At 41.1% G+C, this 27998-nt stretch overlaps 1 protein-coding gene across 1 annotated transcript in view; it reads right to left on the bottom strand.

Annotated features, from left to right (window-relative positions):
• Nucleotides 1-27998, bottom strand: part of GLIS3 (GLIS family zinc finger 3) — a 377681-nt gene that overhangs the window by 72520 nt on the left and 277163 nt on the right. The window contains exons 4-5 of the mRNA XM_040988900.1: nt 19108-19269; nt 15091-15201 (exon numbers count right to left, since the gene is read on the bottom strand). Of these exons, the coding sequence (XP_040844834.1) occupies nt 15091-15201; nt 19108-19269 (273 nt within the window). The remainder of the gene's footprint in view (nt 1-15090; nt 15202-19107; nt 19270-27998) is intronic.

The following is a 27998-nucleotide window of genomic DNA, read 5'->3' as shown; positions in this document are numbered from 1 at the left end:
CCAAAGCCTGTGCTTTTGAAGCAGAAACCCTAGTATCTGTTGACAATAGAAAGCACATGCCTTTGTTTAAAAAAAAAAAAAAACTCCCATGGTAATCAGACATCAAGCAAGGTAGTAAGCGAAATACCAGTGACCATATTTTTCCCCAGTATGGTGAAGATCAAAAGAATATCTCTATTCTACTAAGGAGACGCCCTCCGGTTTTCTACCTTCCCACTGGGGGGAACCAGGCGGATGCCTTGGTTTCTTATGTTACTACCACAAGCTGAAATGATGTAACAATAACAGCCAACAGGGGTGTCCCCCTGCGCCAACTCTCGAATCAGTTCAAAGTATGTTTTGTTGGTTCTCATTGACGCAACTCAAAGGAACTGGTCACTCGTGGTTTTAAAAGTTTTACAACAAATTGTGTGATTAAATTCCTTAAACACGTCTGTCCATTACTAATCCTCTTTTGCCAACATCCCTTTCAGAGGAAAAATTGCAGCACTGCATGGTGCCTGATTTATATTTCATTTTGAGAACAGGAAGTAAAGGGATTAAAGTTAAGGATTAAAACACTTACTTTTTTTTACTGCATTTTTCCCTCCTCCCAAATGGCTTCCTGGTTGCCATGGCTACTGCTCACTGGTCCTTAGCCCTGAATGCGTGTCTCCTTGCATTAATAAAAGTATTTTAAATGAGACTTCATGAAAAACAATAGGAAAGTGGCTTGAAGTTCAATTACTCTTGAAAAAAGCAGCTACAGTTTTCTAACAATCTTTTCTGTTGATCCTTTTCTTGGCATCTTCAAGGGGGAAATTTAAACTAAAATACAGTCCAGGAACAATCCAAATATGTCCAGCACAAAATGAAAATTATTCGGCAAGGGCATAAGGAGGTAACAGTGAAATGGTGAGCTGGTCCTTAGTTTATAAACCACTGTTTGTAGAAAGATGAATGGTTCCTGGGAATTTCTCAAATGTTGTAACTTCACAGACCATGTAAAAGACAAAAATGCACGTAAATGTAGTGTTGCAATTCCAAATTGGAAATACTAGGCAGGAAATGAAAAGGCTGAGGTTTTCACTCCCACAAAGTTCATTTAATCATATCCATGTAAACAGTATGGCTTTGCATGTAAGTGATGGCATCTTAGAGGAGCGTGGCCAAAGAGGATATACCCAGGAGAAGCACATGTTGGCAGGGCTGAAGATGTCTGCATGAGCAAGGCACCTGCCTAATGAGATACCCAGAAGACAGGGAGACAAATGAGCAAACCCAGCCACACTGGAGATGAGCTATTCCTTTAAAAACACTCCACTGCACTCATTTAGAACGTATCACCTGTAACCCTTGCAGAGCCAAATTTCAAGAAAGATGACCCCTAGACTAATTCCACTGTAACTGCTATTTAGGTTTCAATAGGCTTCAGTATAAATAGTGGAAAGACTTCTAAACCAATACCTCACCTAATTTTTTTTTTCCTCAAAGCTCCCTACTGCTGGGTTTTTCTCTGCTTTGTCATCCAGTGGTTTCAAGTTTTATTCCTTTATTTCCCAGGGACACCAGTGAGATGACCTCACTGAGGCCCAAGTATACTCATCATTTCTCACTTCTTCCAATCCCACACCCCCATTCAAACCGTCTTTTGTGTGCAATAGCCACAGGGAAAAGCAGAACTGCTTCCTCAACATTGGTCACTGAAGCCATGCTGATACAGTGATGGGAATGAAGGGCCTGTGCCATCCAACCCAGCCAAATGACACAGGGTCTTCTGAGGTCATGCCTCCCTGAACACAGTGGCTCTAAAGGCGGCCGTTCTGTCCACTGTGAAAGACCACTGTTGCAGATTACTTTAGGTGGTGGTAGTTTAGGCTGTGGATGAGGAATTTTTAAATTGAGTCAGGAGATAACGGACACTCTTAGGGACAGGCCCGCAGACTCCACAATCAACGGGGATAGCGATGACCAGAGTAAAACAAGACTACCAAGAGAGGGGATTGCATCTGTTGAACATCCGCGTTCTGCTTACTTGAGCTCAGTCTTTTCTCCTGCAAAGCCCTTGTATCGCAGAGCTGCTCTTTTTGATTCAGAGACTTTGTAGGGCATGCTGAAGTGAGTGGCTGGCTGGCTCTGAACATGTGCAACCCACTATTAGAATCTCCCATTGGTCTTGCAAGTTTGTATGTATTCTGTGAGCAGAGACACCAGTTGCTTTTCGAGACAATCTTTTCAAAGATGTTTATTCCCAAATAGCTGTGGAAAGTAATGACGGTGTCTGCCCCTGACCAAAAGATAGGAATGATGTGTTCATTCTAAGTTCAGTATCTGCTTCCAATAACAGACTCCACATCAGGGAATCTTTGTGCTACCTTATCATGAGATCCTGGATTAAGACACTGTCAGAGGGAAAAGATGACACTCTGGCCACTGCTATTCCTGTGAGTAACACACTTTCCTTTCTTTCTGACCTGGGAGGCTCACGTCTCCTGGCAACATCCAAGAAACTAGGACAAGTAAAGTGACTAGCAGGTACTTCGGACTGAGTCTCAGAGTCACTGCAGTTCCTGTCACTTATAGGGCTGATCTGAGGATATGCACAGCTCCAAACAAAATGGCCAGCAAGAAGGATCCGCTCCCAGGCTAGTTGCTTGCATTCTGGGACTTTTTTTTTTTTACAGGGCCCTGGAATAATCTCATAGGTGTGAGTCCAACAGCATTCTGGGGTACTTAGCTGACATATGCAGTGGACAGTGCTAAAGAAGATTAATGTGGGCTGTTTTCTCTATGGATCCAATCTCCAATCAGAGTTCCCCAGCCAGATGATGCTTGTGGCCAAGCCACCAATGGGAAGGGGTGGTGGTGGGGTGGAGGGAAGAGTACCTTGAGATTTTTGGGTAAAGTATGACAACCTATGGGGGTTCTGTCACACCTCCAACAGGGGCATGGTAAAGCTTCCAAGAGTACCTCTCACGACACGTATTAGTGATAGGTTACAGAACTTTCCTTGTGCAGGAATCAGATACTTCCTAGGAATGAAAATGCTAAAGGAAGAAGACTGAGGTAGAGGGGGTGAAGGAAGGTTAGAAAAGCTTAGCTGGAGCACATTTCTACCATGGAAAGAGTATGCTTGGTGAGGTCCTGCAGCCTCATTGAACCTTAAGGTCTTTCAGTTCTTCTTTTGTCTTTTGTTTTTAAAGATTTTTTTTTATTAGAAAAGCAGATTTACAGAGACAGAGAAAGGTCTTCCATCTGCTGGTTCACTCCCCAAGTGGCCAAAATGACTGGAGCTCAGCTGACTCAAAGCCAGGAGCTTCTTCCAGCTCTCCCATGCAGGTGCAGGGTCTCAAGGCTTTGGGCCGTCCTCTGTTGCTTTCCCAAGTCACAGGCAGGAAGCTGGATGGGAAGTACGGGAGCTGGGACACAAACTGGGACCCGTATGGGATCCTGGCCATTGCAAGGTGAAGATTTGGCCACCAAGCCATTGTGCTGGGTCCAAGGTCTCTCATTTGTAATATAAGACAAATTTGGGTTCAACTGGATAAGGGGCGTGTGTGTGTGTGTGTGTGTGTGTGTGCGCGCGCGCTGGGGGCAAATTAGAGAACCCTGAGAAAGGCAATCTGAAGTACTGGGGTTCTGCCACCTTCTCTCCCAGAAGGCTACAGCAATAATTCTGATACGAACCCTGCATAAAGGTCATAAAGGATGAGGGGATACACAGCTGCCTTGTAAACTGTGAGTTAGGTACATGGTATTTGTGATTCGTCTTTTTTAAACCACAGTTTCATAAGAGAATAAAAATGGGCAGTTACATCCAAGATATGATTACTGTGTATTTGCAATACCAATTTACCCTTTCTTGCTTTCCCTGATCATACTTATGAGGGTGTTTGCTGTGTTGAGGTCCCTGATCAATTTCATGCTTAATATTCTGTGAAGGAGGGAAATCATAATTGGGTAGACATGGGAGGTGGGGAAACTATCATTAAGCATTAGGTTCCTTTGTTCATTTATACTATGATTTAAGACTCCCTATGTGTCTGGGTCGTTATGATTTGGAAATTGGGGGACTTACTCTTGTGACATGCTTGAATATAAAAGAACAAGATGTAAAAAAATAAAATAAAAAGGAAATAGTAAATGGAAAGCCCTGGACCACTATTTAGAGTACATAGGAAAACCAAATCTGGTTTTTTTGTGTTCACACATAGATGAGAAAATATGAATGTACTTTCCCACTATCATCTCAAAATAAATTTTCTACTCAAAAGTTCACCCTAAGGAAACAGTATTCAATAAATTCTGGTGGCCAGTGCTAGCCCAAATCACGGTGGTGACACAGAGCCTCTAGAGGGTCATGATCTGCCAGCTCTTTCATTTTCCCCTTTAGAGTCCCTTTCCAGAGTCTGGTGATGTCCTTAGAGATACACTTGAAGAAAACATCTCTAGGCAGTGATTTGGTACGGCTTTCATCAAAACACAGGGGTCTCAGGTCACAGCCCTTCAGGGCTTTGCCATGCAATCGCCATTTTATCTGAAAGTACAATAGAGTGAAAGTATTGGCTCTACACAGTGGTGTCATACACAGTTCTGCAGAAATAAGATGTGGAGCGTCAACAGTTGCCTGACAGGTGTACCTTCAAGGAGGAGAGTTAAAATTAACTGTATTCTGATCACTCGTAACACACTGCCCTCCTCGAGACAGATTAAGACTATTTGCTTAGCACTTCCAGTGTTCCGGAGTCCTTGTGTGTGTGTGTGTGTTAAAACTCCCTGCACATACATGCATGATCTTCTTCAAATCATCTAGTAGCTCTATGAAGACAGATTGTCTTAACGTGACCTGGAGGCTTGGAGAGGGTAAGGTGTTCCCCCTAGAGTAAGGGCTGGGACTCAGGCACAGTTCTGAAGTCTTCTTCATTCTTCTGAAAGAGACAGGGCAGAACTAGGACTGTTGAAGAAGCAAGTGAGATGCTGAGACACCTATGTCCCATGTCAGAGTACCCAGCTATGAATCCCACTTCTGGCTCCTAATGTGGCTAATGCAGACTCTGGGAGGCAGGGATGATGGACTGAGTGATTGGGTTTCTCCTACCCAAGTAGGGGACCAGGGTATCATTTCAACTTCTTGGCTTTACCCACAGCCCATCCCTGTATAATATAGGTTGCATTTTTTTCGAGATTCTATTTATTTTTATTACAAAGTCAGATATACAGAGAGGAGAAGAGAGAGAGGAAGATCTTCCGCCCAATGGTTCACTCCCCAAATGGTCGCAACAGCCAGTGCTGTGCTGATCTGAAGCTAGGAGCCAGGAACCTCCTCCGGGTCTCCCTCGAGGCTGCAGGGTCTCACGATTTGGGTCGTCTTCGAACTGCTTTCCCAGGCCATAAGCAGGGAACTGGATGGGAAGTGGAGCTGCCAGGATTAGAACTGGCGCCCATGTGGGATCCCAGCGTGTTCAAGGTGAGGATTTTAGCTGCTAGGCCACTGCGCCAGGCCCTGCAGGTTGCATTTGAAAAGAGAACATTCTATTGGTTTCTTTCAGTGTCTCTTCTTTTTCTCTCACTTAAATAGACAAATGATTTCCACTTAATAAATTGGATAAAAGCTAGAATTTCATCAAAATAGTGGAGCAAGAAGTTGGTCTTTGCAAAAGTAACAATAAGACAGGAACTTAGAAGGAGGAAAATACTGCTTGAATTTATTAAAAAAACTATAATTTGTACAATTGAAAATATATGCAGCAAATGTTTCAAAAATGACTAGCTACTACAAATATGTCTGATACGTGTGGCATTGAATTGGCTAATATCTGTTATATAGAACACTGCTATAAATCTACATAAAAATTATCCACAGACACCTGGTGCGGTAGCCTAGTGGCTAATGTCCTACCCTTGCATGAGCCGGGATCCCATATGGCTGCCAATTTGTATCCCGGCTAGTCCACTACTGATCCAGCTTCCTGCTTGTAACCTGGGAAAGCAGTAAAGGATGGCCCAAAGCCTTGGGACACTGTGCCCACATGGGAGACCCAGAAGAAAATCCAGGCTCCTAGTTGTAGGTCAGCTCAGCTCTGGCCATTGCGGCCACTTGGGGAGTGAACCAACAGCTGGAAAATCTTTCTCTCTGTCTCCTTCTCTCTGTAAATCTGACTTTCCAATAAAAATAAATCAATCTTTTTAAAAAATAGTTAATGATAAGGCAATACATTCGCTCCATGCTATATAGTAAAAAGAAACAAAACACAGGGATCCCATCATGCTTTTTAAATTTCATTTTCGGTTTATGTAAATTTTTACATTTTATTTTTGACCTCATTTATAGATGATAGAAAATATATGAAAACACACTATCGATTAACCCTGGTGACTCACTGATTCTAAGACATATTCTAACATTACTAGAATTAGGACATATCTTAGGATCAACGACTGCATGGATTTCAACCAAAGTGTGTCCAAGCCCTCCATTCCTTACTCAACGATGTGGTCATTTACACAATCTTAAAGCAGACCCTGACTATGATGAGGTCTGTAGTCACTGCTAATCCTACAGTGGGCTATGCCAAAGGAGAAAGGTTAGAAAACTAATTGCTCAGTGAGAGAGTAAAGCAAAGGCCTGGAAAAAAACAAACAAAAAAAGCAAAACCAAAAACCAAAAAAATGCCACGAAGCCAGTTGTGAGCTGTGAGGTTCTGTATCTGCATAAATGCTGCTACCAGGAACACTTGTAAGCATGGCTGTCATAAAATGTTTTGAGAAAGGGCAAAGAGATAAGAAGTGGATAAAAAGATATCCATCATGCTGAATTTCAGTAAGGAAAAAAAAAAGCCTAGAAATGTCACAGATGACCAGAAAGGCTAAACTTCATGGCTAGATGGATTTCAGAAAGAATGACAGGTTGGTGAACGGTGAAGAAGGAAGTCAAGAGGAGCTATACTGAACCTCAGAACAATCAGACTCTTCATTTCCTTTCCACATTACAAAAGAGGAAATCCACACATATAATGAGCCTCAAATTCAACCAGATATTTGGCAAAAAAAAATCTCTCACGACAGCATTTGAGAAAGCCCTAGAACTGATGACAGCACAGCTGGGTGTAGTCCTAGTTGGATGAGTTCCTCTATCTTAAGAATGTGGATTACTGGAAGTATGCCAACCCAGCTAATTGCCTTGTCTCCTTTCACTCTAAATTCTTAATCCATTCCCCACATCACCAGTGTAATTATCCTTCTAAATCATAGATCTGGTCATGGTCTATGTTTATCACCTTAATGGGCCATATAAAGCCCGCTAGGCAATGGTTCCCTTGTCAACCCATCTTAACATGTTTCCTCAACATGAGCCAGTAAATGACACTGCTAACCTCAGGGGATCCTTATTAAAACTGTGTTCTATATTATAAATGAAAACAGAGGATAAAAAGAGTCACATAGCACCCTTTACGATTACTGCATAAGATACGTCTCCAAAGCCATGCAGAAGTCTATATTCGGAAATCTCAATGTTAATGGTTGATTGACCAAGAGAAGAGACTGAAGCAAATGACAGATTCTGAAAGGTGGGAGGTCACCCGGATGCTGGGGACTTACCCTTGGAGGGTGGTCCTCACAAAAACGTTGATTATTGTGTTCAACTTCTCTTTTTTCTAGCTCACCATGTGATTGTGTGCCTGCTCTCACCCTGGCCAGCCTTTCATCAGAAAGCTGAATAGTTTTGTATCATTCCTCTGTAGGCAGAAATAAACTATTGCTTTCTCAAAGAAGTCCCTCTCCGGTTTTCATTAAAGTAATGAAAAGCAGAGTAAAAAAAAAAATCCAGAATCTACTATAAAAAAAAAATGTGGGCCTGGGGACATTAAGGCTGGATTTCTTCATACAATAGCAAGATCATTACCACAAAAGCAGCATCCTTGGAAGATGCAACTATGGACCAGATGGCAGGTGTTTTAAGTGCTTTGACTTAGAAATATAATGAAAACCTGGACAGATTCAACTTTACTAAATATCTTTGGGGATATTCTCACTGTGATTCCAGTTCTAGGTCTCATGGTTGGAGATGGCAATGAAACACACATGCAACAGTTCTATTCCCAGCAGCCCTGTGGCTGGCCTTATGTGGTGGCAGTGAGGCAAGCATTCCTCCCCAAATGCCACCTAATGAAAAGCATAACCTTCTTGATGGAGATCCTCTCTGTGACTGGAGTCAGTCCCATTTAACAGGAGTGAGTCCTTATTCAACCAACAGAGGAAACAGTAAAAATTTCAAATGTCACCTGACACTCTGCTAGCGTTTACAAAGAGGGCTCTGGATAGCCCAGTGGGAGAATAACCTTGTGCCAAAATGTCTTGTGGAATGCCAAGATTGCAAACAGTATGTCAAGCCTTAATTGATGGCTATGCCTTAGGCAGTATTAACTAATTCTGGTGCATGTTCTGTGGGTCTTCTGGCAGCACAAAAGCAGCATACCACCTTTTGCCATCATACTTGGATTCTTTCCACTCTTAGACCTTCTCGTTCCTTAGGAATAAACTACAGAAAGGAAAAGAAATAATAATAAAGTCACCCTGAATCTATAGTCCAAAGAATCAAGCAAAATGGCCCTTAAATGCAGGCAAAGTAAGACAGTTTCTTTACGATCGCTCTTATCCTGATCACTGTTAGAGTGTGTGAATCACAGAGGTTAAATCTCACTTGGTGAACAGTTCCAATGCAATCTGCAAAAGACTCAAAGATCTATCAGTCATGTTCCCCTGGCTTCTGAAACAAGAATCCAACTAAACCAGCAGGGGTAGGGACAAAATCCTTCTCCCATCAGAAAACATTAGCTAAAACCAAACCTTCACCTCTTATATTATCAATTAGAGCCAAATTCCTCAGCAGAACTGGAGGATGGCAAGTCATTTTGCTGCATGTCGTTAACCCCTCTTAATAATAACCACAGCATCAGCCCCAAGGTCACTACAACCTCTAATAACCGCACTCCATCCTTGTACAGGACTGCCGACTTTTCTCATTCTATAACATTTCCCTAAGTTTGCTACTATCATCTGGATTTGACAAAGGAAGGCCCAAAGTGCAGAAAATTTAAGGAACGCATGGAAAGTTTCCATTCCTATAAACTGGTGATTCAGGCATGTAAATCAGCTCCTGGATTCACCAGCCCAAAGGCAAAGGAAATGAGCCAATAACTGACAGAATAAAAAAAAATAAAATAGCAAATATATTTAATTATAATTACATACTATTTTCTTATCAATTTGGAGAATGCCAATTCAGGAAATATCCTGATGTCTCCAAAGGCAAGCCTGGTCAACAGGCAATCCAGACTCATAAGGCAATCACCCAACACTAACGGAAGCTTGACATATGATACACTTTATAGAGAAAATGGGCATTGGCTTGGGAAGATGGTCTGTTTCAGTTTTTCAAACACAGACATGACCACAGATGCGTTTCTCACGTGAAGAAAAATTGGATAAGTAGCCATTCTACAAGTATATCGTGATCTCAGCTTGCATCAATTATGTTTAAGCAGCTAACATCTCTTTGAGGGGAAAATTAATTAATGGAGGAATCTGGAGTATAAAAACCCAGCATAGTAAAATCTCAACAAGCACTTGTCATCTCTCTTAAAAACCCTTGATGGACAACATAAACTTCAAGTATTAACAGCTAACGTGCCAGGTTCCACGTTAAGAGCTTTTGCTGTCATTCTCTGATTTAATACGATACAAACACACTATATTAACAAGATACGGCGTAAAGTTATATTGGAATGATTTTTGAATTAACATCAGGATAAATTTGCATGACTGAACCGGCGCCCATATAGGATCCCAGGCGTGCAAGGTGAGGACCTTAACCATTTACGCCACCGCGCTGGGCCCGAGGCATGATAGTTTCTAAGAACTCTAGTAATAGAGGACCACTGGATCATGTTTAACTCGGAGTTTCCTAAAATTAATGACACCTAAAAAACCAACTTTTAAAAGAAATGTCTCGTGAGATCCCATAAAAGGCATTGTGAAGAATACACTGCACGAAACATCCTCAAGTGTAAAGTGAGGCCCTGTGCTGTCACCCCACAGATGGTGCTATTTTCTGTGTTTGTAAGGCTGAAGACAACTTTTCTGATCCCCCGTGAAAGGAACAGAAACTCACTCTAACTAGTCAGTCTCATTATTGACCTTCCCCAACTTCTTCTAAACAGCTCATCGTGTAAGCCTCCGATGGTCTCGAGATGACAGCTGGCGTTTAGTAGGACTACTTCGAACACAGGCAACCTGTTAGAACTCCCAATCAGTGCTGAGAGCATTGAATTCACTTGGCAATGTCTTACTGTTCATTTATAACTAGTTATAGGTTAGTATCACTCAGAGTGCAGTTCAAGATGCTGTGGGGGGGAAAAATGAAAATATACATTGGTTTTGAGATGCATTGATTTTGGAAATAACATGTGTGCATTTTTTGTAACATGCATTTACCACCAACATTTTGAAAAGCACCAAGCGTTTTCTTTTACAATTACGTATATCACAAAAGCAGGTCCCAGCACCTGTCTTAAGTTACCCCCTCAACTGAGACAATCAGGACGTTCACATGCGTCTCGTCATCATTTTGAGATAGGACATAAGTAATTAACACCAACAATTGTCAAATCATTGAAGGCTGTGACTCATTAAAAAAAAATTACCACAGATTGAATATCACCCCTACAACAGCTTCCCACCCACCAACATCCTAACTTAGCTTCTTAAACGTGAGAGGAAGGGATGGACTACTTTAGCTTGAGAGATGATGTGTGTGATATGCGCCTATTACTAATATTCCATTAATAGCAGGTGCGGTTTTAACTTCTTGCTGAGCCGAAACAAGAAGAGAGTTCGTAAAACCTAGAGTAGTCCCTGATTTTGTGCCCCACTTATGTGTGCCATCTGCCACAGGAGCTGTGACAGAAAGTGACTGACAAGAAAACTGAGCCTTAATAGCTTTTAAAGGCCTGCTTCAATGTAAAGGACATATTTATTTTTGCATGGCTTTTTGAAATTCCAACAACTGTACCCAACAAGGTGAGCCAGAGTATTCCTTAATGAAACAGTTTACCGTGATCGGTATCTGGCAGGGGTGGGAGGTGGCCCCTCTGAACACATCCCAAAGCACACTCTATTCTATGTGAAGACAGCTATATTAATAAGCTTCTCTCATTTCACCAGAAAGCTACTCAGACCTATTGTCCAAGTAGGCAGTATAAGTTCGTGTTGCACTCATTCACATGTCGTTTGCGACAATGGGTTTACAAAAGCTTGTGTTGAGATCACACCAGCAAAAAGCATCAGCCATGGTGGATCCAAGACCAATGTTTTTACCAATATTGAACAAATAATACGCACCAATCAGAAGCATTGTGGAAGTGTCACATGGGTGAAAGATTCACGTCACCTTTAAAATTCTGGCAAGGCATTGTTTATATTGACTTTTGAGAAAATTTCATTTTGATAACCGGCTAAATCTGCAGGAAATTTCCCCTTGGCTTACTGCACTTCCAAGAGGAAAATGAAAAATGCTGATAAAGCTCACAGCCTTGAGAAACACTTCAAGTGGCTTACTGCCTTGCTGTGTTCCCTTCTTTCACTAACTTACTATTATCAGAGAGATCTGAAGGACATGTTCTGTCTTTTGCTCCACAAACACCGTATCTAGTGACTCGAGTCCTTGCACAACTCATCAACGGCGAGCCCCTCAATTCAATGGAACTCAAGATCGGCAGCATGCATTTGCAGGAGGAAGTCTGTGTGTTGGCTGATGGGTGTGTGGGTGTGAAGGAATTATGCAAAGAGAAAAGTTAACTCTGCACGCAATGAACCAAATTATCCTCATTCCTCTGCAAAAATGGGTCTCCCCGCTCTTCTTTCTGTTCACAGTTTGAATAACGTTTAGCTGGGATTTCTTGGTTATCCCTCAACATGTATGGGCTCCAACAGGTGTGGAAAGGGCCACAGGTTTATGGTTGGCACATCATGGAGGAGCTATCTGCACTTCCTGGTATACATTCATCTGTGGCTATGGTTGTCTTGTTCCTGGCCATGATTTCAGAGGAGGGCTGCGATCTTAAGACCAAAATAATGTCTTAGTGACTAGGGGAGGTTGCAAAGAGGATTAAAGGCAGACAGGCAGAGTATATTAAACAAGTCCATGACTAACAGGGTGTGACAGAAAAGAGTTTTCTTCTTTTCAACAAAACAATTCCCTAGGGCTGCGACCATGACTCCACAGAGCCTTTATCACCTTGGAATTTTTATGGTTATTTTTGATGAGTTCACATTTTTGTAAAGGCTTTTTTTTTTTTGAAATGATGCCAGTTTTCCATTTTTAATTAAAGTCGTAAATAATCTTAATTCTGCCTTAAAAGGTTTATTGTTTCTTTTATTATTATTACTATTATTGCTGCCAGGAAATGTTTCAAATACCAAGTCGTGATGCAAGTAAGCAATTAGAATCTCTCCAAGGTCTAGTAACAACAGCGTACCGTGTCAATAAGACCCGCGAGTGCATCGGCACACGAATTGGAAATGTGGATGAACTGATTTGAGGTTTAGGACCAAACACTTCTCCTGAGAGTGATGTTTCCTCTTTTTTTGTTGGATGGAGCAACTTTCATCACTTTACATTTCACAGATTCACCCATAATAGATTGATAAAGGATTTTTTTTTCTAGATCTTCAGATGGAAAATCAACACTGTAAGCCTGTCACCTTGAGCTGAGCAACGAGAGATGACCAAATGCAGCTGAATCATTTGCAGGAAACAGAGTGAACATGAGAGGCCACACTTCTGAGAGACAATATCTCATCTTACACATGACAAAATTCAGGAGGCTCTGACATGAGATTACAGTCCTGCTCCTCAAATAACAAACAAACAAACAAACAACAAAAAAAACCACCATGCTACCCTGACTGCCTACTAAAGATCTCCTGCAAATTATCAACAAAGTTACATGTTACGTTTTTCAGATCTCTTTCACTATTTTCAGAGAGTGGTTCAAGAAGCTCCCACACAAAACTATATTCTTCCTTTCTGCCTAGCCTGAAACCCACCCATATGGAACAATGAAAACTTGAAACTATCCCATTCTGTTTCTACAGTGGTTAACTAGGCTACTTTTGTGATCTGCACATCATATTGTTACTTCTTGTCTAGAAGGTGTATTTGAGTTGTTATATCTACATGATACTCTCCAATCTTAGGACATATTTGCTTTTATGATGAAACCATATACATTTGGGACAACTTAGAGTAAGCAAAAGGCCAGACTTGGAGAAGAAAACTTGCCATCTCTAAGGGTTTATAAAAAATAAGAACAAATACATTACTTCACTTCAAATTTGTACATGTACATATGTGTGTGTATGTGTGTGTGTGTATGGAGAAAAACTATTAGACATCAGTCCTGTTGACAGTACTTAGCAGTAGGCAAAATGGTGTGTTATTATTTAAAAAAAAAAAGCATCCTACTTGCTTTTTAGGTTGTTAATTTATTTAGCAGTTCCCCTGGTTTTCCCAAATGTAAGGATAAATCTAATCCATGCCAAATGGTTACAGACAACAACTTCCTGGGATTCCAATTAGAGATTTAACTATATTTCTGGAGAAAAACCTTAACAATAGACTTATAGGCATGGGTGTGTACATAATTAATAATAACACAGTGGATATTTGGCTTAATAGTTAAGACATGGCTTGAGACACCTGCATCCTCTAATGGCAAGCCTGGGTTTGAGCTTTGGCTCTGCTTGTAATGTGCACCCTGGGAAGCTGCAGGTTGATGGCTCAAATGGTCAGGTACCTGCCACATATGTGGGAAAGATGGATGGAGTGCTGAGCTCCTGGCCTTGGACTGATGCCCTCCTGGTCATTACAGACATTGTAAGAGATCAAGCAAATGGAAGGTATTCCCTCTACCTGTATCTCTTTCTAATAAAACAGAAAAAGATTATTAAAAATATCTACTAAATCCTTCTAATTGAGCATTTTTTGTTGTTGTTGTCAGGACTTCGTCTAGTTCTTTCCATATAAGAATTTTTGGTTGGCATTGTCCTCATCACTCTCGGGGAAGAAAAAACTTCAGCAACAAAAGACTACAGAGAATTTCCCAACACAAAAGTGTTAAATCCCTATTAACCATGAAAGAATGGAGGATTCCTCAGTGGAAGCCATGGTGTTCTGTAACCCTTGCCATGGTATTCAGTCACTTGAAATAAGTTAAGTCTCACACTGTCTTTATACTGGTTATAAAAGCCTATAAATGAATCAAGCTCCAACTCATTTTAAATGGAACACTCAAAAAGGCATGCTCAGCTCCACATGTCTTTCAATTGGTTCACAAATTGAAAAACTCAGAGACTGGCAGTTGCCTTGAAAGACAGTCAAGTTCTCAGCATCTACAGATGATGAAACACATCGCAGTCCAGCTCTTACAAGCATCTTACGAATTCAGGAGAGAGAACCAGACAGAAGGCCTGGTTGATCTTCACCATTTCTTTGAATCCAGACGATTTTTCCAAATTTCCAAAGGGGCATTAAATCCTCACTGAAGTCATTGTGGCATTCACTTCTAGTTCAGTTTAAGATTCCACACACAGTACCCATCAAGAAACCACGCTCAACAGTTTTCCCAGACTAGAAACGTACCTACCTTCTTCTTCATGAGCACTAAAATCATTCTATATCCCAAATGACATCTTTATGAAAAAGCACTGTCTTTCCAAGAAAGATTTTTTTTTCCCCAACTTAATTTCTTTGAGCTGTTTGGGCTTCATTGCCATAACAGCTTTCTGTTATTTGCAGTAAGGAGACTTTCACTAATTTTCTTTGGTTCCTACTCTTCAGATCTTTCCCAGAAATCCTTCTCTAGCTCTCTCAGCTATGAACATCACAGGTTTGCTTTTTCAACTCATGGAAGACTTTCCCCCTCAACAGAGTCCGAAGCATGTTACACCTTGAGAAGTCAAAGAAATCCCAATGTCCCGCCAAAGCTCTATGTATAGAAAGGGTAAGGTAAAGGTGCTTTTCCTGGCTGGGAAATTCTCTTTCAAAATTACCTTTTTCCTTGCTTGTTGATCTTTGGAAGAATGGGCCTTCACATGCTTTCTTAGGGAACTTGGGTCTGTGTAGCGTTTGGTACATCCTGGAATTTGACAAGCATAAGGTTTCTGAATAAGAAAGAAAGAAAGAAATGGCTGTTGTTACATCATAAAGATAACCAGAGATGGTTTTACTCAAAGACTCCTGACTTCAGACTTTAAGTTCACTGATGTGAAATGCTAGGTAATACTCATGCATTTTAATTAGAAATCCCACTTAAAAATTGCAGCATGGTAAAAGGAAGAGTGAACAAAGAGATGGCCTATCCTTGATGGCTTTTAAGTGACTGCTTTCGATTTCATGCTAACCACAAGACTCCCAGTTGGCATTGTTTAATGTGGAAATTATTAGTAAGCATCTCCAGTCATACTTACAGTTACATTTCCCTGAGAGCAATCTTTGGTATGGTCAGAAACTATTAAACACACATTCTTTAAGAGTTCAGGTAAAGAAGCTGTAGAAAAGTCCAGAAAAGATTGGGTATGTTTCAGAAGAAACCTGATTCAGAAAGAGAGAAGGAAAGAATTAAGAAGGGAAAATTAGTGTAAAGTGAGTAAAGGATAGTTGCTTTCAAACAAAAGACACATGAACAATCAGCCAGAGAAATATTAATATTATTAGTTACGGAAGAGTTCTGGAGCTGGGCCCAAGTTACACAAATTACCCTATGGCTAAATGTGATAAGAACACACATTTCAGCTACTTCAGTTCTTCTGTGCAGCCTGAATTTGAGTCTGGAATTATCTACTAGTTAAGAGGAGTTATCTACTAGTTAAGAGGAGTTACCTACTAGTTAAGAACCAATAAATAAAAGTATCTCTCACCCATTCAACTTTCAACACCTATCCCTACTATCATGACAACACAAAGGCCTGAGACTGAATATTTAGTTACGAGAGAAATTAAAAAAACAAACAAACAAACAACCTTTGGCTTAGTTTGAGAAACAAAACACAACAAACAGGCAAAAAGCCCCCACAAGATGAACCATGTTATCTACTAAGCATGGTCTCCTAAGCATCTCATCAGGTGAATTATTCAACGTGAAAAGTAGGGATGACAGCTCAACCCGTTTTCATAATGGGATTCTTGCTCTGAGAACCTGAGGGATTACTATTAACCAAAACGAAAACGTAACTTTAAAAAGAAAATGGCTTACTTGTGGCTGTCCTATGTTACAAAGTATGCTTGTCATATTGTGGGTCAATCTATACATGACTTACATCACTCTAGAGCTAAAAAGCCATACTTGCAATTCACTCCTTTACTTGTGGTTCACTCCTTTGATGCTAAGAACAGAGTGAAGTTATGAATATATAATTTGACATACTCAATGTGAGCTGTTTGATATCTCATGTGTTTGTTCACCAACTAAGCAGGTGACCCAGTCATCCACTAGCTCTGGAGTACCGACAACTCATTATGTGTTAGGAGTCAAAGAACAGACTTGGGTTAACCAAGCTCTTGAAACTGTACAGCTATCACAAAGTGGTGGGCCAACTGTTGGCTGATGTCACTTGTTCATGGGTTTCAACTGGGAAAGTAAAGGTCATCTTTAACTGGGACTGCTGTTTTGGATTTACACAGCTTTCTTGCATCAGCAATCCCTTCCCTGCCTTGGCTATAAGGAGTAACTGGCAACTTTCTTTATTATTAGCAACCACAGAAGTTCAAGTCATGAGTATTATAGATGTTACAATGTGCAAAAGAGCTTTCTGCCTAGTAACACGTTACATTTACTTCATGTCATGATCATTATGATTTTGGCTGATAATGTTATTTTTACTCAATGGTGAGATGCTCTAGGACACAGCCTGAATGCACACCATTACTACCAGCTGGTCTTCATTCCCTGGCCTGCTATCCATCACCTGGATCCAGTATGCAAAACAGAACAGACCAGTCTAAGTAGTCTGGCTGCATTAATCATTTTATCTCGGATTACCTAGCTTTCAATGGTATACTATACCAAACAAAAAATATTTCATTATTTTCTACGTTTATTACATATAATTACCTCCCTTGCTTGGGTATTAAGATACTAACAGAGAAAGGAATTAAAGTTTTCAGGGTTAGAATTATGAACTCACTAAATCCTAGGAATAAAAATCCACTTAGCTGAACAGATACCTTATCCAAAGTTCTGACAGCATTAGCATAAGGAGCACTTAATGAAAGGGAATAGGAACCTCGGTTTAAACCACAAATTCTTCAAATTACAGTTCCCTTTTTTTAAAAAACAAGTATTTAATTTCTCTATGTGTTTTAAAATAGCTTCCCAATTTGTTAAACGTAGTAAAAACCAAAACAGAGGCTAGTTTGGCATTTAAAGGGGGAAAAAATGTTGGCTTTTAAAGCTTTTACAGACAACTAGCTTCTTAAAAAAAAAATAAGCATTAAATGAGTTTTAAAGCTAGTGCATTGAACTGGCACCATGAAATAGGGTCGTCTGCCTCAAAAGTCTCAAACAGGGATATATTTTTTTCTTAATCCGAAATGATTCCTGAACATTTTTCTTAGTTTAATTAGCTAAAATTAGCTCCGAGCAAAGACAGGCATTGTAGAAGTGCAACACTAAGCCTAGCAATAGTTCTTCCAAACTACGGAGAGCAAGCTAGACGAAAAGCAAGTGCTAAGGACAATCGTGTCTCCTGAATGCTCATTCTTGCATGATCAAATGTCATGACAAACTGGAAAAATGTATTGAATTCTACCAAGATCATCTTAGACACAGCAAACTCAGGGTATTTTAGCACTATTTATTTATTTATTTCTTAAAGAAAGTCCTCTTATTCCAAATTCGTCTATTTAATGTTCTATCATATCGGCCCCCAAATCACTGATTTAGTGTACACTGCACTAGGCAAGCCATTACGCTTAAGTATATGAGGAGATAACTCCAGTTCAGAATGCTTCTGTGACATATATCCAAATGACTTCTATCAATATGACTAATAGAGTCTAATATAAAATTTAATAAATATGTCAACTATAACATCAGAAGAGTCTTAAATATGTATGAGAAGGTGTGTGCGGAAATAACGGCATCTCTTCAAAATTCAAAACTCTGGTGTCGTTTAATAATAGACATTAGAACGTTAACACCGAGCAAGTACTGTCATGAATACATTAACTGAGAGAAATGTGGGATAGGAGATCTGTGTTACAGAGAATACCTTTATCCTGACTGCTTTGTTAAGTGAAGCAAAATGATATGGTCGACCTGGCCTCAGGTAGGGAACACAGCATGGGGACCTGAGAAAGGCAGGGCTACCAACATAATGGAGAAGATACAAAAGCTGAGGGTCCTAGAAAAGGCATTGGTGGAGGAGCAACAGGTGCCAGCGTTGCAGGGTCAGTAAGGAAAGTCAGTGGTCTCCCACAAGGTAGATGCTAGAGGCGGTGTGGCCAGCCAACACAAGGAAGCATGGTGCAACTCAACTGTTGGGGAACAGCTGCTGCTGCTTGGTGGCCTGTCTGCAGTTGATAAGAGCAGGTGGTTTCTAATGAAGAAACTGCCAAAGTCTCAAGCTGCCAAAGTCTTATGTCAAGAGCAGAAGAACTAGCCAGGACAAACGAACTCGTCACATTTCCAGTAATCGCATACATTATCGACTTTTGCTATGTCTTGCTACTTAAAATATGCACCTTGGTGCCCAGTCATTCTAATGGTCCTTATCTGCACTAACATCTACCACACGACAGCCCCCATTCAGGCTCTGTACACACAGGTGATCAAGAACCTTGTCTGTGCCAGGAAGCTGTGCAGGTTAGGAGAACCTTGCAACTACAGAAAGCTGAAACAGTTGAATGAGGCCCCTGCTGGCTCTTGCCTCACCTTCTCTGCTGCCCTTGGCACTGCCCCTGAAACCTGTAGCCCATAAAGCACACACCTTCCCCGTTTCACTACCCAACAGGCATTTCCTCCCAAGGGGGCTCTGGGCTGCGAGTTGGGAGACTGCTGCCATTCTTACAGTGTCCAGATGTGTCCGCTGGTGTTTGGCACGGTCACTGGAGTTACTGAACGCCTTCTGGCAGCCCGGATGCTGGCACAGATATGGCTTCTCGCCTGTGTGGCTCCGCAAGTGAATCTTGAGATTTTCGAGCCTTGAAAAGGCTTTTTTGCAACCTTCAAACTGCAAGAGAAGAAAAATCATTTTTTTGTTTGTTTGTGGAGGAAGATGTTGAATGGTTGGAGGCTCAGGGAAGGAAGAAAAGTTTTTGGTTTGCACTTAGCTTCAAATAGCAGAATCAGTCCCAAGCAGTATCAAACAGGACTTCTAAAAATATCCCTATGTTTATATAAACTGCTTTTTTTCTTTTCTCCACCAAATATACATGCCACGTTCCATAGCCGATCTGGGTCCCAAACTGATTTCTCTGATTACTTATGTCAGAGAAAATTCTCTGAACCATCTGGCTCGGTTAATAAAATGCAGTAATGTGGGTCCTTTTTTTATTATTATTAAAAACAAATTAACAGCCTTTTCCATTTCCCAACCAGTCTCAATTGAAGGAATCAGGAAGGAACAAATTTTCTGACAACTAAGAAACTAACAAAAAAATCTGAATAATGTGTGAGAAAAAAAAAAAGAGAGAGAGAATCAAAGAGGAAAGAGTCAGGGATGAAAATGGCCAGAGTTGAGTCCACTAGATTCATTAGCTCAGCCAAAGCCAAGGAGATAATTTTTATTATGTTTTTTTTTTTAAGAACTTGAAGACAGGGATGATTCATCTAGTACTAAATCATTTTCCAAATAAAGTAACAGCTTAGTTTTTCCCCCATTTTTTGACACTTTGTTATCTAATTCAAGAACAGAACTAAAAAGGAAAAGCGTAAGTTTTCAGTGACTGCTTCTTTGATTTGTCAATAGTATCGACTGACGGTAACATCTATTTAACATCTTTCTTGACCAAAATATCAGCTGCTACTACAGGGTTCAAATTATTCTGATCCTTGAGGTGACAATCTAATGTATTAGAAAGAAGACGTAAATGCAGCACAAAAGAGGATGGGGGTTTCTGATTTTTAACTTTTACTTTGGTGCTAAGCCCCAGACATTTATTAGTTCCTTTGACAACTTTAATCCCATTTGAGATAGTACTGAAAGAGAGACTTAGAAGCCCACAGAACAAAGCAAGTACTTTGAAAACAACCAAGAAAGCTTACCTTTTTTTTTTTTTTTAGTGTATGGAAGAAGATAAGTTTAAGATGGCTCCCAAACACATCAGGTAGAAGCACCTGGCTTCCAAAAATTAAAAACAAACAAACAAACAAAAAACTCCGTGGTTCTCTTCATTAAAATAGAATGGATCATCCAGGGTTAATCTTACGTCTTGGAATTTTTAAGTAGAGGATAAACTACGCAGGAAGCACAATCAAGCATGTCATAATTCCATCTATTTAAGTTGTCCGGATTTTGTATGGTAGAGAGTATTTTAAGCCATTTGTGAAAGTGGCATTTATTTTTGATTGAGAGTTATACATGTTTCACACAGACATATGTTGGTTTATTTCAATTTTGATATTTTGCTTAAAATAATTTCGGTGTTTTCTTGATTTCTATTTTACAGACAAATAAATTTAGCCTGAACATAAAATGAATGCTGAGGATGCCAACTACGTTTTCCACAGAGTGAAAAGGCATACGTAGAGGGCACACTGCTAGAAGAAAAGGGAGCGAGGGATTTGTTCCTGTAGATTGGTAGTTATCAGGCCTGAGGATAAAGGAGCTCAGAATTAACCCCACATCACAGCTAAGAGGCCTCTGCCGACCAAAGCTGCTCTTAAGGTTCTCTGTGCTTGACCGCTCAGAACAAACTCCTGGAGCTCCGTTTGTTTGACTTGGAATCACCTGAGGGACCACACTTAGGTATGAAATGAGCTTGTGGTTTTGGGTTCGCAGCAAGGCTCTTTCGTAGGGTCCATCCCAGTCTGGGGCCAGCTCCAAGGATGCATCCTCAGAACTGGGCCGACCCCAGGGGACTCTTCACTTCCACAGCTGCCTCAGATCTTGGTCAGAGACAAAGCGGCATTGCCCAGGCACCGACATGGGAGTAGAGGGCTGCTTTTGACTAGATTAACCAAATTTCTTCTAAGGAGCAGATGAAAATAAGACTGTTGGTTCTATCAAAGGGTGATGAGAGGAATCACAAACACGCCCTAGACTGGTTCAAACTATCCATGAGACTGGCCAAAAACATGCATAGACCGGTCCTTCCAAGACCGTTCCTACTAAGGCCCGCAGATACAACTCAACCAACTGCTACTATTACTATCAAGAGAAGCAAGAACAAAGACCAAAGCACTGGCATTGCAAGCAAATCAATGGAAAATTAACTATGTCTACAAGATTCTGATCATTTTTTGAATAGCAAGGGGATGGGGAGGAATAGGAGCATCCAGACTGAGAAGGGCCAGAAAAGATGATTTGTAAAATAATGAAGAGCAGAGATCTTCTCTGTATCCAGAAAGACCTGACGACCTCAGAGCAGCCTCGTGATATCACCAGCAGAAACATGAGGTGTGAAGGGTTCAACCTCAACGACTTGTAAGAACTGAGGCCAGAAAAGGCAATTTTGCATAGGTAAGTGCTCATGACGGATGCTGTCTACTCATTCTTCTTGAAGGAACTGCGCCTGGAGAAAGCATGAACTCCAACTCCAACTGGGGTCCCAGAGGACTGACACATGGCTTGGTGGGGGTGCCTACCAGCCACACTATCACTGGAGTGTGGATAGTACCACGCCTGTACGAACTTGTCACACTGGCACTTGTGCAAGGAGAGGAAGGAGGAGAAGGTGTTCATTTCTGTAATGGCAGCTGGATGGAGCTTGAAAGCAAGTGAGTTTATACCAAATCATTATCATTCGTTAGGGGCATAACCCTATAATTCAGCACAAGAATTTCCTCTCCCTTGGGCTGTTCTAGTCCCTAGATTTATAAGTTCAATTAAATGCTAATGCATTAAAAAATAAACCAATACTTAGAGGTAGGTTTGCAAAAGACAGTTACAAAACACACCGCAAGTGGAGTCTTTGGGTGTTTGAGTGAACAGATGGCTTTTATCCTTCGTAGTTTTTCATGCTTTCCAAATCTTTAATGAGCATATCTCGCCTTGCAAACATAAACTGCTTGGCAAAGCAAGGCCCATTAGCAGTGTTTCCTTGGGTTGGGTCAGTGTCTTCTCAATGATGTTCCTATAGCATAAGTTGCATCTTGAGAGCTAAGGTCTACTGTGTCCACTGCTCACTCCTTCCTGTCACTGCCACAATCACCCAACTGCTGTGTAAAATGACAGTCCATAACCCTTGGTCTCTTTGTAGTTGTCCAATTATCATATCAACTAACACAGCACCACAGTGTTTGGGCTAAAGCTCTCTTATTTTATTTAATCTTGACCCCAAAGCATAAGAGAATGATAGTGGCAATTCGGCATGCAAAAAAAAAAAAAAAAAAAAAAAGCTGCAAAACACTTCCTTTAAGTAAAAACATAAAGTTTCTCAACTTACAAGGAAAAAAATCATTCACTAAAGTTGCTAACATCTACAGAATAAGATATTTCCAGAGAGATTATTGGCAATATATTGTTAAAAATAGTCCTATTTTATTATGTTATTTTGCTAATCTCCTTCAGTGGAGAATTTGTCTTTTTTTATCTCTCCCTCTTTTTTAATGATCTTTACATTGTTGATAATCTTTAAATCAAGCTCTATCATAGTTATGTGAAAACAAGGCACAGTGCAAGGATTCAGTGGCTAAATCCTTGCCTCATATACACCGGGATCCCATACAGGCTCCATTTCATGTCCCAGTGGCTTCACTTTCTTCCAGGTCCCTGCTTGTGGCCTAGGAAAGCAGCCGAGGATGATTCAAAGCCTTGGCACCAACATGGGGGACCCAGAGGAAGGTCCTGGCTCCTGGCTTTGGATCAGCTCAGTTCCAGCCATTGCAGCCACTTGGGGAGTGAGCCAGAAGATGAAAGGTCTTTCTGTACCTCCTTCTCTCGGTAAATCTGTCTTTCCCAATAAAAATAAATCTTCAAATACATATGGGCATGTGAAAACAAACTAGAAGCATATAGAGGGTTTGGTACTATTAACAGTTTAGGCATCACAGTGGATCTTAGCGTGTAGTTCCCATGGATAAGGAAGAACAGTCTGCAGAAGTCACCCACTTCTAATGCAGACAACCATGGTAGGACTAGGAATTAGCATCTCCATTTCAGGATAGGGCAGGGTTATCTCTGTTCACACAACAAATGGGACAAAAACCCAGAATCCCAGTCTCTTACTGGAGAGTCCCAGAACTGGAGAACTTTTTATCTGACAAGGGATCCATGTGGATATTTATAACATCATTCATGGGCTGTACAAAGTGATCAACCGAAACATCAGACTGCTACAGATGGACTGAAGTTTGAGTTCTACCTGTAGCTGTGTTGGCATTCAGACCAAATGATAATTCTGCTGTCAGGTAGATGTCCACCCCAAGACAGGCAGGCCCATAAGGTCTCCCGGACCCTTCTGACCTACAGAACGCCCCACATTTCTACTGTCCATTATGTTTCTCCATTGGAAAGAAGCACTGAGTGGGAACCATCTTTTCCATGTGCTTGTTATAATAGTTTTACAGACACATACGGGGATAGCGTGTGAAGTTGTCAGTGGCAGAACTTTAAGTCACTTGGGTTTAGAAAATACTGCACTATGTGAAGTCTCAGAAAATTCTCTTTAACTCTGAGGCTGTGTTCGAGTAACAAACTTTAATTAGAAATTCGAAGTTGTCTGAAACCTCAAAGACCTCAGCTTGCACCGTGTTGCTAATTTAGGGGATGATTTCATATGTAAAGGATCACAACTGGACTTTAATCACCATCTCTCTATATTGGCTTGATTACGGATTGCTGATATGAAGTGGCATTCAGATGACCTTTGAGATATTACTCTCTCTTTCTATTAGGGGCTTTTGTGTAAGGTTCTAAAAATGAAAGGCTCATTAGACACCATTAAAAGGGGATTTAATCCATACGTGTAACTGATAATCAAGCCGAGGATTGCTAACTCCCCTCATCAGCTACTCAGAGTCCTAAGAAGCGTTAAGTCTGCATTCGGAGCAGTAAAAACTGCAAACCTTTCCTGATCAAGTTTCTATACTATTGCTAGTGTCAATGGAACCCAAACACAAAGAAGTCTAGGATGGTAGACACACTTTGTAAAAATACGTAACTGATTTCAATTAAGGCTCAGCGCTGATGGTCACGGGAGGCTTACGCCTTTACAATTTCATCAGTCAAGATCAATGAATCCCATTAGTGACGGCTGGCATTGTGCTACCCAGCAACGACAGACACATGAGCTCTTTGCCAGTGTACAGCTCCACGCACACAACCCAAGGACAACAAAGATGAAAAGCACCAGTGGGAACACGGAGGACAAAACAAGCACAAGGTGGCTTGTGCACCAACTCCGAGAGTTCAAGTCCGCCTGTATCAAATGCACACCTTCAACAGGTGGCCACGAAATGACTTCTCCCGTCACCCAAAATGAGATAAGCAAAGCTGTCCCCAAGGTCACCTTGTACACTTGAGAAGAGGTGAGAAAGGTGATACCCCTGAAATGTGCATACAGGGGATGTTTCATTCTGGAACTTTCTTTCTAGAGTAGGGCTTCCATCTCAGTGTGACACGGTGGTGGTGGCAGCAGAGGTGAGCATGGTTAGGGGTTCTATTAATGGACTTGAGTTTCTGCTTTTTTTTAACATTCTCACAGAAGATGCTTCCAAATGTAAGAAACACACAGATAACTCTTTGAGAAGCACGGTTGTGGGCATGATGAAGTGAATCCCATATTGAAGGTTTAGTTTAATGGACTTAACAGAAGCAGAAACAACATAAACTAAAGAACTAGAGGGGGGAAAATCAGATTTAAACACAGGATTGCCTTGAGAAGACAACAAAAGAAAAAGACAGTGGAGTCTGATGCAATGACTCTGGATAAATTCTCCCCTTCCCCTTACAAATGTCAGGATCCCATATGGGCGCTGGTTCGTGTCCCTGTTACTCCACTTCCCATTCAGCTCCTTGCTTATAGCCTGGGAAAGCAACAGAAGATGGTCCAAAGCCTTAGGACCCTGCGCCCACATGGAAGACCTAGAAGAAGTCCTGGATCCTGACTCCAGATCAGCTCAGCTCTGGCTGTTGTGACCATTTGGGGAGTGAAGCAGTGGACGGAACATTTTTGTCTCTCCTCCTTCTCTGTCATTCTTCCTTTCTAATAAAAATAAATACATTTTTTTTTAAGAAAAGAAAAAGGCAGCAGAGAAGTAAAAACACAACAAGGACCACAACAAAAATGGACAAAAATGTACAAGAGGAAGTGGCAGAAACACAGTGCTTGCTGGGGCCATCTGATCTTGCTTCTCCTTCGGTTGACTCCACATTTTGATACCTCGCAGCTGGAGGAGAGAAAAACCCATGACACTTGGACCTCAGTACCACAACTGGCTTAGTGCATACTGCTCGTGTAGCCTTCTGAAGCTGTCTGCAATCCTCATTTATCCAGATCTTCTGGATATAAAACTCTGTAACATCCTCCTTTGTAGCCAAAGAGATTCCAGAGACTCTGTTTTTCTTTATTATTCTAGTATCTAAAAACGAATCTATTAAATGGGTCATACATGCAACTTCCTGTCTTGTCCCTGCTTGATTGGTACTAAATGTGTCTAAACAAAGGTTACCTAAATGGGCAACATTATGTGTTTCTTCTTGCTTTTTAACATCACGGGTCAAGGGTAGCAGTTGATCTTTAAAAGAGAAGTCTAAACGAGGTGGCAAAATAAATGAGAATTCGACTTTCAAAACGCAAAAACGGAAAAACTGCCACGAGATGCCCCATGACTGTGCAGAGAAGAACACATTCTTTCCAGGCCAACATTTGAACTGTATTAAATTTTTATGGAAATTATCAAGTGTCTGGTGTATAACAATTGCAAGGAGCTGGGGACAAATGGAACTTCATCACAGCCATTATATTCTCAACTGGAATGAGAACACTCCTCAGTGTAGCACTGATATTTAAGATGCATCCCATAGTCCTCTCCAGCTATTCAGCCAGTATAACGGACGATGTATTATTCATGTTGCATCAATACAACACCAGAAAACTACCGTTTCAAACAAATACGATCTCCATGAGAAGGTAAATAAAGAAAACCTTGTTGTCGGCGGGCTGTGTAAACATAAAAGTAAGGTTTCTGTCGTTGCTTATTGGCACTGATTTCATACAATCTGTGGGTGCGTTTCCATGACCACATGCGAACTTTGGGGGGGGGGGTGTCAAACCATAATAAATACACCTGAATTACATGCCATAGGAGCAAAGATATTTTACAGCCATGTTGTCACTTCTGCATAAAGGTGCCTAAAACCCATCAAGCTATTTCACGTGTGTGCACCTGTGTCTGTGATCACGGCATACCTTGCCAGGCATTATTGCATATTCATGTACTTCCATAAGTATAATACTTTTGTGAAATCTGTCAGGACATACGATCCCAACATTCAGATATACTGCTCATCAAGAACATTCTTTTACACTTTGAAAATACTCTAGAACGAGTGACCAATTCCCTGTTTCTGTCCCATCAGTGGACTGTGGATATGCTGTTGTTGTTGTTGTTGTTGGCATATTCAGCGCTTTAATAAGCTCTGTGGATGACACACAAGAGACATCAGGCTCCTGTTCCCCTCCCCACATTCATAGCATGTGTCAGGAGACAGACATACACCCAGAACAAACATAGAGACTGGCCAGCACCCACCCTGGTGGCTTCTATATGCAAAAAGGCCAGGTGAACATTGGGCAGATTGGGCAAGCAAGGAAACTAGCAGCCAAGTTGAAGAATCAGCTTTCGGTTTTTTTTTTTTTTTTTGGGTGGGGGGCGGGCATGTGTGTACATTTTCTGCCTTTGTTTTTTAGTGTAAGGATTATTCTTTCAAACTCTTCTATGAAAGTCTTGCTCAGAAATATATTTTTAACTTTCAGGAGACATGGGCCAATGAAGCAAAAAGTGGGGAAGGCAGAAGGGAGAGAGAACGCAAGTAGAAGAAGTGAAGTCAGAGGCAACAAGCCCAGGAGAGGTTCAGGGTTTGACATAAGCATGCTCACACCTTTGCCCTCTTCTCTGGCCTCCCATCTCTGCCCCTAGGCACCAGTCCAAGCCAGCTGCAACTTCTTAATGAAGCAACCTGCCCCTTTTTTTGCCGGGTGTCTTTCCATGTGCTGCTCCTTCTGCCTGTTTGACACGTTACTGACCCCTGGGCTTGGCAGTGCCTCCTCTAGGAAGTCTTGCTTCAGGTTTTCACCAAGGCACAGGGGATCAGTGCCCACACGCCCACCACGCGTTGCCCGTGGAGATATACTAATTGGATGGTTTGTTTTCCCCCACAAGGCTTGAGCTTTATGAGGACAAGGAACTAAACTTTACTAATCTTTTTATTGCCAGCACTAGGTACGGGGCTTGGCATAGACTTGAGCAAGGTGATTTGCTAAATAAACGCTAAACAAAATGGAAAGAATGAACTCTTTGTAAGAAAGTATCTTGATTTCCTTCCTAGTCTTCCTTGTGCAGTAAGCTCATTAGAGCCTTTTAATTAGGTTAGGCCTGGTCACTGCTCATGATGACATCAAACGGACAACTGCGCAAAAGCTCAAAGATGCGTCCACGGGTTTCATAGGTTGGATTTTAGGGTTCTATAGAACATCTGTCAAACGGATACTTAACTACTTTAATATCAAAACACGGGGGGGGCGTACTAATCACAACACACGGCTGTATTTTTCCTCGTGGATGTGAGAATGAACT

This window comes from Ochotona curzoniae, unplaced genomic scaffold, assembly GCF_017591425.1.
Source record: "Ochotona curzoniae isolate NIBS_2020 unplaced genomic scaffold, NIBS_Ocur_1.0 contig_50, whole genome shotgun sequence".
Lineage (NCBI taxonomy): Eukaryota > Metazoa > Chordata > Mammalia > Lagomorpha > Ochotonidae > Ochotona > Ochotona curzoniae.
This window is presented reverse-complemented; position numbering and strand designations above follow the sequence as displayed.